The following is a 9,849-nucleotide window of genomic DNA, read 5'->3' as shown; positions in this document are numbered from 1 at the left end:
TTCTGTTTGTTAAAAGAAAAAGGAAATATGATTTTACTTGAAATCCCTATGATCTAAGTCTCTAAGATAAAATTTATGGTGCATTTTATGGAAATTGCTACAACATAACTCAAACATGAGTATTTACCAAAAAAAAAAAAAAAAAAAAAAAGAAAAACTCAAACATAAGTGATTCAAACATGAATGAACCAGTGATAAAGTGACATCACACTGACATCTTTAACTTGGTTAGGGTCTTTAATGACAAATACACCTTGTGAAATGCGAAACATAAGCCACTGAGAAATAAATCCATTTCAAAATGCACTATAATTAGATTCATGATCTAATTCCAATTGTAAATAAAGGTGCTGTATTTTTAGCACCTCATTCCTATGTATTGGTATTTTTGCACCCAATTTTGCAAATATTATGTCAGAGATATCACATTGTGGTTGGTTAAGAAGAAAATGGAAGAAAAAATCTAGTGATTTTTGTTCGACTGACAAATAAACCAATATACGTTTACCACCAGAAAAATAAAAGAAAAAGAAATCAAAAGTGAAAGAAAAATTAAGTTAAAATAGGAAGACGTTTTCTTTTTATATCCCCTTTGACCTCTCTAAAACTCAAAGAAAGTAGAATGAAACCAAAAAGAGTGAGAAGCAGCAAAATTGGTCCCACCCCTCTCTACAGTCTGCATTATTTTCTTTTTCTTTCGTTTTCTTTGCAATTTAAAGAAGTTATGATGGTCCAACTGAACTGAAACTTCCAACATTGCTGATATTTTTAATCCATGGTTGACTTTAGGATATTGTGGTCAGGAAGCCATTTGACTTGGGCACTAGAAAGTAGGGGTGTTAGGTTGAATTAATAATAGTTTGGGAGTGCCTGTAAGATGGTATGTCCATGTTGAATAATTTGGACAGAAACAATTAAAAATTTTAAGTCAACAACTTCCTTCATGGAAGTAAAGGATGCAAACTGAAAGAGAACAAATGAATTAAAAGACACAAACAAGAAATGCAGGAGAATTTCTCTGTTGTGAGGGGAGAAATCAATGGGGCTCTTTCTGCATTTACTCATAGAAGGGTGCAAGGAAAAGACCACTTTGAAGTTTGAAGTTCCATTCTTGCTTCAATTCAAACACATTCATTTTCTTTTCCACAATATTTATTCCAACTTGTAGCATGACTGACCCGTGCTTGATTCATGTTTTTCAGTTTTCTTTTCTCTGCTATACAACTTGCTTCACAAGGTATTCCAGGCTCTCCAATGGGATGCTGCTGCTGCTCCATGAGCTTCATGAAGCTGTCTTTCTCATCCTTCTGTGTTTATTTAAAAGAAAAACAAATAATAGGCAAAAATGCTGTAAGCGTGCGTGGGCTTCTAATCAAGTAATAAGATAAACTAAAGAAAAAACAAATCAAGTGTCTGTGCCCCACTTGTCTGAAAGTCAAGAAAAATCCTACATAGGATGAAGTCAACAGGGCAGCTATGGCGTTCTCTAGTTTTCTTCATAATTCCCGCAAGCAATCAGGTTTTGCCAGATTGGTTATTCAATTTCCCTGTGACCCAGAGAGATAGATAGATAAATAGATAAGAGATAGAGAGAGAGAGAGAGAGAGCCTAGGCTGTCTATGAACTGACCAATTTACAAACACTTGGAGGACATAAATGATTTGACTCGGTGTGTATCATCAATCCTAGGCTAGGGGAGTCTAGGAGAGAGAGAGAGAATGCCTAAGCCCACATTACCCTGGTAACACGGTTGACCTTTTGTTGTTCTCCGTAACCAGATTTCCGCTTTTGCAACGGATGATCGATCGGTGGGTCTACAGGTACAAGTAGACAAAGAAACTTCGTGTCATCGTCGGAGTGAGACCGGCCTGTGGACTGTGGACTGAGGCATATCCACTGAGGGTCCCACTCCCACCCACTTTCATAACCCATGAATCCTGCATTCTTCCGAGTTCGGACCATGTACGCGTCAACGCCCACCCGTGAAAGAAACGACTTTTATTGCTTCAGCTTTGAACATGAACTGGTCAGCTCACTTTGGAGGGGCCGCCGACCAGCTATCAGAACCAACGGCAGAACTCCATAACTATAGACATCACACTTCTCAGAGAGCTTCCCAACACCACCATACTCAGGAGTGGCGTAGCAAATAGTGCCCCTCATGCTAGGGGTGCTGTTGACACCACCACTTTTGGGTCTCTCTCCACTTGCCCAAGGTATTTAAGAAGATCACAAATATCAAAGGAAACAAAACCATTAGGAGCATGGTTTTCAAAACCGGACCGGACCGGAAAACCGGTAACCGATTAACCACCTGGGTCCGGTTTTACTAGAAACCTGAAATTTGATAAAAAACGTTGAAAAGTAAAAAAAACTGCTGAAATTCGCGGGTTAATATTTTTATTTTTAATGTTTTAAATAAAAAAACAAAAAATAAAATACCAATAATATCCCAACCAATTCGATTTTCGAATCCCAGTCCCTTACATATTCTTGCTTACATATTTTTTTTGGAAAATTTCTGTATTTTTTTGTATTTTATTATTTTTATTTTTTTTCATATGTTCTTTTTCCTGTATTTTTCTTTGTATTTTTGTATTTTATTTAAATATCTATGGTATTTATTTATTTTTTTATTTTTTTATTTATTTATGACATTATGGGTCAAACCGCTCGACCCAGATGATTGAACTGCCAAACTAGAAAACGGTGCCCTGACCGGTTCGGTTTTAAAAACCATGATTAGGAGAAGACATCGCCCTATGAGCAAGCTAATCCACCTCTTCGCCTCTCTAAACACGTGCTTGTAAGTCTCACCACTATCCATTTTCTCCTTCATCTGCAAGCATCCTGAAATGATGTTCCTAAGATTCCATGGAGAAGAGATCATCCCTTTGAGACAACATATAACAATGTTCGAGTCCCCTTCAATAGTAATTGGCTGGTTGCTAAAGTTGAGGGCCAGATTATGGGCTTCCCAAGCTGCCCAAGCCTTTGCGGCGTTTATAGAAGAAGTGCCAAGCGAAAACTTTCAAAGTCCAAAGCTTTGCCAAAAAATGTTTTTTTTTGTGTGAAAATAGCGGGGCAAGGTGCCATAGGGACACATAGATCTCGAAAAGTTACCAAAAAAAAAAAAAGAAAAATCACCCCAATTGGACATCGGAGTGCAAAGTTATGGCCTCCAAAAGTTTGTAACTTTGCATACGTTGAGTGTGCAACCTGCGACCCGGTGACTGGGTCGGATGGTTCTTAACCAAGTCAACAGTTTTGACAATCTGACGGGTCTTGAATGAACCGGACCCATAATCTTGGTTGGGTGACGATTCGAACGGTTCGACCGACTGGATCAACGGCAGGTTGAAAACACTGGACTACACTTCTTGACAAATGGATATTATAATTCTTAAATATCCAAAACCAAATGGATATTCATCTATCAAAAAAAAAAAAAAAAGAAAAAACCAAATTGGATATTGGATGAAGAGGTTATCCATAGATGAGGACAAGATATTGCATAACATGCAATAAAGAGATTGGGTAATGCCTAATTCAGTAAGCATGGGGTGATCTAGAAGCTTCCTTTTTTTTTTCGAGAAGGTAATGTAAATTTATTAAAAAGAGAACTAGAATACAACAGCAGTCAGCCCAAGAATGGCTGAAACAATCGCCATTACAGACACCAGACTGTCTGTTCTCAGAACATGAAATACATTCACTTGATTAAAAGCTGGATTGACAGCAATCCAGGAAGCAAGCTTGCCAACTGCACATTGCAGAAGCTTCCCTTTTGCCTTCAAACAATCAGACTAAGGGGCCGTTTGATAACAGCTGAAGTTGCTGAACTGTAACTTATTGCTTTGTTTTATAATGGATAGAATGGTTAAACTATAAATACTTATAAACAACTAAATAATGAAATATTCAAGGGTATAGTAATCTAACTTCAGCTTCAGCCATTAAGGATCTCATAATCTCCTTAAAAATTTGTTCACCAAAAGACAAAGCAATAAGTTTTTCAGTTTGCCACTTCAATTGTTATCAAACATCCACTTAAATAAAGAGAATTAAGAAGGTTGTTTGAGAAACAGAAAAGGTTGGTATGGAGGTAATGATGTTTAGCAAATTTGTTGTGTGATACATTTATACCAGCAGGATTTTCTTCAGGTGCTTGAATAATTCTTACCTTTAGCTTGACACCTTATGCTAACAACATGCCCTCTGTTTGGGGACAAGGACCTTTTAAAGATATCAGAGGGTGGTGGATTGTGCTATTTTATGGATCACAATGTATGCAAAGGACAAGAAATTGGCGATCATCTTTGTTAGTCATTGGCTCCCTATTTTTGGGTGCAGTCAACTAATAAGCTATTAAAGGTTTTTGGATTAGTAATGTGCCTTATTGAGGGCAAGGCTTAACATTTTGGTTTCATCCTAGGTTTCTGCCTGTCTAAAATAACAAGAAACCACTGAAATCTTGATATCTCATTAGAAACCTGACAAAAAGTTCCAAAGAATATCAGATTTATATTTTACAGAGAAATGAGAATTCATAGCCCTATCTGGCAACTTATATTATTTACCTATTTTTTTGCCTTTACGTAATTATTTATTTCTTTTCTTTCATTTTGGCTACCCTTGCCAAGAAATACTATAGCTGAAGTCTAAAACTTGGGTCCAATTGATTACATGTTGTCTTGATTTTAGTTTTTTCATTGTGTGTTGCCATCTGAAGTGAATATTCTTTTTATTGGTTGAAGAAAGGATTTTAATACCCATTGGTACCTTGTATTTTTATGTTGCAGAGGATGGAAGGAATGGAACTTTTGCAATTGGTAACGACCATTTTCCTGCTGCTCTCTTGGATCTTCCTTGCATTGTGGAGTCATACAAGACTTACGATGATAATGTTCTCATCAAAACTGCAGACATTGGCCAGGTGCAGAATCTGGCATTAATACTTTTCTTATGGTTAATCCCAACCTTTGATCTACCATATAAATTAGAATCCTGGGTTTGTGACAGATAATTATGGTAAGAGAAGAGGGTGATCCTGCCCCAGATGGAGTGGAGTATAGACATGGGCTTACACCTCCAATGAGAGATGCTCGAAGGCGAAGGTTTCGTAGGGAACCTGATCTAAATGTAAGAAACTAGGAATCGTCCTTATAATTCTCTTGCTTTCCTTATTTTGCAGTATTAGTGTTTTATGTGCATTGGCATGCTTGCAGCCTGAGCTTGTGCAGCGGGTCGAGAAAGATCTGGTGAACATTATGGCTGGTGGAACAGCGGAAAATGTTGATATCCTTTGTTTCTTGGCTCTAATTTCATCTGGAATACTTGTTTACTAAGGAGAATTTGAATTGGTGGACCACATGGCATAATCTGTTCTGGACTCTTAGATCTATGTTATTTGTACACGGTGGTTCATGATTGAAGTGGGTATCATTTACACTACAGAATTCTATTTCTCAGGTAGGGGGAGGGTGTACAATTGATTTATTTAACTCTGCATATTGAGGCTCATCTTATTGATAAAATAAACTTCTAGGCATATCGAGTCAGAAAGTACTCTGTATTTTTGTGCATATATGTTGTGTTTTCCCTTGACTTGGTAATTGCAGTTCACATGTTGAAGTGGAAGATGGCGATGAGAATGCACCAAAAGCACCTGAAAAAGCTGCACCTGAACCTGCAACAAAACCAGATGTTCCAGAGACTGGTACAGCTGGTGGCGAGCCGGAAAGAAGTGATTCTGACGACTCTGATGATTCAATGTGATGCAGAAAACTACATTTTGTACTTGGCATATATCAGCAATGGTGTACAAAGACAATAATTGGGTTCACCTCACGACTTGATCAAGTCAAATGGCTCCACGCATGAAAGTAATATTATCATTAATCAATGACTGTTATGATATCTATCCTCTGATCGCTGGTTGAGGTCTGGCTGCAGGGTCATTTGATGGACTTAACAATCGAACTGCAAGGTATTTTGCACATTATAGCAGGAACCAAGAAATTGGTTTGCCTTTGTATCATCTATTGTAATTAGCCATTTTGGTGTATAAGAGTTCTCCTTGGCAGGGGAGTAGTTGTACCTTTTGTATGCACTTTAAATAGGTTATTTTTTTGATAAATCAAATATTGCGTGTCAATTGTCATTAGCATAGATATATATATATATATATATGTGTGTGTGTGTGTGTGTGTGCGCGTGTGTGCGTGTGTGATAATATTAAATTGTCAAATTGTTTGAGGTACCATACGGCTTTAATTGATTCTGTGAACCCAAAGTGCAATTTTTGGGTATTGAACACATCACAATGGAGCTATTATGAATGGTAAAAGAAAAGGTGCCATTATGAAATGATAAACGAAGTATAGTGATTCTGTGAATCCACAATTTAATATCATCACACACACACACACACACATATATATATATATATATATATATATATATATATATATATATATATATATGTGTGTGTGTGTGTGTGTGTGATGATAATATTAAATTATCAAATTGTTTGGGGTACCATACGGCTTTAATTGATTCTGTGAACCCAAAGTGCAATTTTTGGGTATTGAACACATCAGTGGAGCTATTATGAGTGGTAAAAGAAAAGGTGCCATTATGAAATGATAAACAAAGTATAGTGAGGCATTTACAGCGCATTTGGGTGTTCAAATCCTGTCCATTCGTTTTATGTAGGCATCATGGGATTTGTTATAAAGTGACATAGCATCATCATCATCATCCATGCCTTGTCCCAACTATATGGGGTTGGCTACATGAATCCTCTCTCTTTAATCCATTTTATTTAAAACCATATTCATTGTTAATTCGGCTCATGTTCATGTATGTTGAAAGCCTAATTGGGGCATTTGAATGCACTAAAACTAATTACATTGGAATTGGGAATCTTCCATAATTCCATAACATATGCAGGACACACTATTTGAATTGGAGCAGCACTGAAATGGCAATAGATTCTTCTAAACAAATTCATTCTTGTTAGACCAAAAACAGTAGCCAGTTTGGAAGCCATGAAGTTTTGCATAATATCCGAATCAGAAGTTAGTTCCACAAACACAAACACAACGTGATGGCATCCAGCTCAAAATGAATGAATTCCTTTCTGTTTGTTAAAAGAAAAAGGAAATATGATTTTACTTGAAATCCCTATGATCTAAGTCTCTAAGATAAAATTTATGGTGCATTTTATGGAAATTGCTACAACATAACTCAAACATGAGTATTTACCAAAAAAAAAAAAAAAAAAAAAAAGAAAAACTCAAACATAAGTGATTCAAACATGAATGAACCAGTGATAAAGTGACATCACACTGACATCTTTAACTTGGTTAGGGTCTTTAATGACAAATACACCTTGTGAAATGCGAAACATAAGCCACTGAGAAATAAATCCATTTCAAAATGCACTATAATTAGATTCATGATCTAATTCCAATTGTAAATAAAGGTGCTGTATTTTTAGCACCTCATTCCTATGTATTGGTATTTTTGCACCCAATTTTGCAAATATTATGTCAGAGATATCACATTGTGGTTGGTTAAGAAGAAAATGGAAGAAAAAATCTAGTGATTTTTGTTCGACTGACAAATAAACCAATATACGTTTACCACCAGAAAAATAAAAGAAAAAGAAATCAAAAGTGAAAGAAAAATTAAGTTAAAATAGGAAGACGTTTTCTTTTTATATCCCCTTTGACCTCTCTAAAACTCAAAGAAAGTAGAATGAAACCAAAAAGAGTGAGAAGCAGCAAAATTGGTCCCACCCCTCTCTACAGTCTGCATTATTTTCTTTTTCTTTCGTTTTCTTTGCAATTTAAAGAAGTTATGATGGTCCAACTGAACTGAAACTTCCAACATTGCTGATATTTTTAATCCATGGTTGACTTTAGGATATTGTGGTCAGGAAGCCATTTGACTTGGGCACTAGAAAGTAGGGGTGTTAGGTTGAATTAATAATAGTTTGGGAGTGCCTGTAAGATGGTATGTCCATGTTGAATAATTTGGACAGAAACAATTAAAAATTTTAAGTCAACAACTTCCTTCATGGAAGTAAAGGATGCAAACTGAAAGAGAACAAATGAATTAAAAGACACAAACAAGAAATGCAGGAGAATTTCTCTGTTGTGAGGGGAGAAATCAATGGGGCTCTTTCTGCATTTACTCATAGAAGGGTGCAAGGAAAAGACCACTTTGAAGTTTGAAGTTCCATTCTTGCTTCAATTCAAACACATTCATTTTCTTTTCCACAATATTTATTCCAACTTGTAGCATGACTGACCCGTGCTTGATTCATGTTTTTCAGTTTTCTTTTCTCTGCTATACAACTTGCTTCACAAGGTATTCCAGGCTCTCCAATGGGATGCTGCTGCTGCTCCATGAGCTTCATGAAGCTGTCTTTCTCATCCTTCTGTGTTTATTTAAAAGAAAAACAAATAATAGGCAAAAATGCTGTAAGCGTGCGTGGGCTTCTAATCAAGTAATAAGATAAACTAAAGAAAAAACAAATCAAGTGTCTGTGCCCCACTTGTCTGAAAGTCAAGAAAAATCCTACATAGGATGAAGTCAACAGGGCAGCTATGGCGTTCTCTAGTTTTCTTCATAATTCCCGCAAGCAATCAGGTTTTGCCAGATTGGTTATTCAATTTCCCTGTGACCCAGAGAGATAGATAGATAAATAGATAAGAGATAGAGAGAGAGAGAGAGCCTAGGCTGTCTATGAACTGACCAATTTACAAACACTTGGAGGACATAAATGATTTGACTCGGTGTGTATCATCAATCCTAGGCTAGGGGAGTCTAGGAGAGAGAGAGAGAATGCCTAAGCCCACATTACCCTGGTAACACGGTTGACCTTTTGTTGTTCTCCGTAACCAGATTTCCGCTTTTGCAACGGATGATCGATCGGTGGGTCTACAGGTACAAGTAGACAAAGAAACTTCGTGTCATCGTCGGAGTGAGACCGGCCTGTGGACTGTGGACTGAGGCATATCCACTGAGGGTCCCACTCCCACCCACTTTCATAACCCATGAATCCTGCATTCTTCCGAGTTCGGACCATGTACGCGTCAACGCCCACCCGTGAAAGAAACGACTTTTATTGCTTCAGCTTTGAACATGAACTGGTCAGCTCACTTTGGAGGGGCCGCCGACCAGCTATCAGAACCAACGGCAGAACTCCATAACTATAGACATCACACTTCTCAGAGAGCTTCCCAACACCACCATACTCAGGAGTGGCGTAGCAAATAGTGCCCCTCATGCTAGGGGTGCTGTTGACACCACCACTTTTGGGTCTCTCTCCACTTGCCCAAGGTATTTAAGAAGATCACAAATATCAAAGGAAACAAAACCATTAGGAGCATGGTTTTCAAAACCGGACCGGACCGGAAAACCGGTAACCGATTAACCACCTGGGTCCGGTTTTACTAGAAACCTGAAATTTGATAAAAAACGTTGAAAAGTAAAAAAAACTGCTGAAATTCGCGGGTTAATATTTTTATTTTTAATGTTTTAAATAAAAAAACAAAAAATAAAATACCAATAATATCCCAACCAATTCGATTTTCGAATCCCAGTCCCTTACATATTCTTGCTTACATATTTTTTTTGGAAAATTTCTGTATTTTTTTGTATTTTATTATTTTTATTTTTTTTCATATGTTCTTTTTCCTGTATTTTTCTTTGTATTTTTGTATTTTATTTAAATATCTATGGTATTTATTTATTTTTTTATTTTTTTATTTATTTATGACATTATGGGTCAAACCGCTCGACCCAGATGATTGAACTGCCAAACTAGAAAACGGT

General features: G+C 36.8%; 1 protein-coding gene and 2 long non-coding RNA genes across 5 annotated transcripts; 1 reads left to right on the top strand and 2 right to left on the bottom strand.

Moving 5' to 3' along the window:
- Positions 1–885: 885 nt before the first annotated feature.
- LOC148844563 (uncharacterized) lies at positions 886–2,193 on the bottom strand. 2 transcript variants are annotated; one of them, XR_016102544.1, is made up of 3 exons: positions 1,738–2,193; positions 1,452–1,547; positions 886–1,307 (listed from the first exon to the last, which is right to left on the bottom strand). It is a non-coding gene; the product is annotated as an uncharacterized LOC148844563 (long non-coding RNA). The 2 variants fall into 2 exon arrangements; XR_016102543.1 differs by lacking the exon at positions 1,452–1,547.
- Positions 2,194–3,174: 981 nt separating this feature from the next.
- LOC148844562 (transcription initiation factor TFIID subunit 7-like) lies at positions 3,175–6,157 on the top strand. The gene is made up of 5 exons (XM_088954198.1): positions 3,175–3,187; positions 4,758–4,936; positions 5,023–5,142; positions 5,229–5,300; positions 5,629–6,157. Exons 1-5 carry the CDS (start codon positions 3,175–3,177, stop codon positions 5,776–5,778), a joined length of 534 nt encoding a protein of 177 aa, XP_088810324.1. The 3' UTR covers positions 5,779–6,157.
- A 1,858-nt stretch (positions 6,158–8,015) lies between these two features.
- On the bottom strand, positions 8,016–9,331 carry LOC148844561 (uncharacterized). Of its 2 annotated transcripts, XR_016102435.1 has the most exons (3): positions 8,876–9,331; positions 8,594–8,689; positions 8,016–8,449 (listed from the first exon to the last, which is right to left on the bottom strand). It is a non-coding gene; the product is annotated as an uncharacterized LOC148844561 (long non-coding RNA). The 2 variants fall into 2 exon arrangements; XR_016102434.1 differs by lacking the exon at positions 8,594–8,689.
- Between the last annotated feature and the right edge of the window lie 518 nt (positions 9,332–9,849).

Source organism: Nelumbo lutea, chromosome 7, assembly GCF_056320005.1.
Source record: "Nelumbo lutea isolate HS-2025 chromosome 7, American lotus-T2T, whole genome shotgun sequence".
NCBI lineage: Eukaryota > Viridiplantae > Streptophyta > Magnoliopsida > Proteales > Nelumbonaceae > Nelumbo > Nelumbo lutea.
This window is presented reverse-complemented; position numbering and strand designations above follow the sequence as displayed.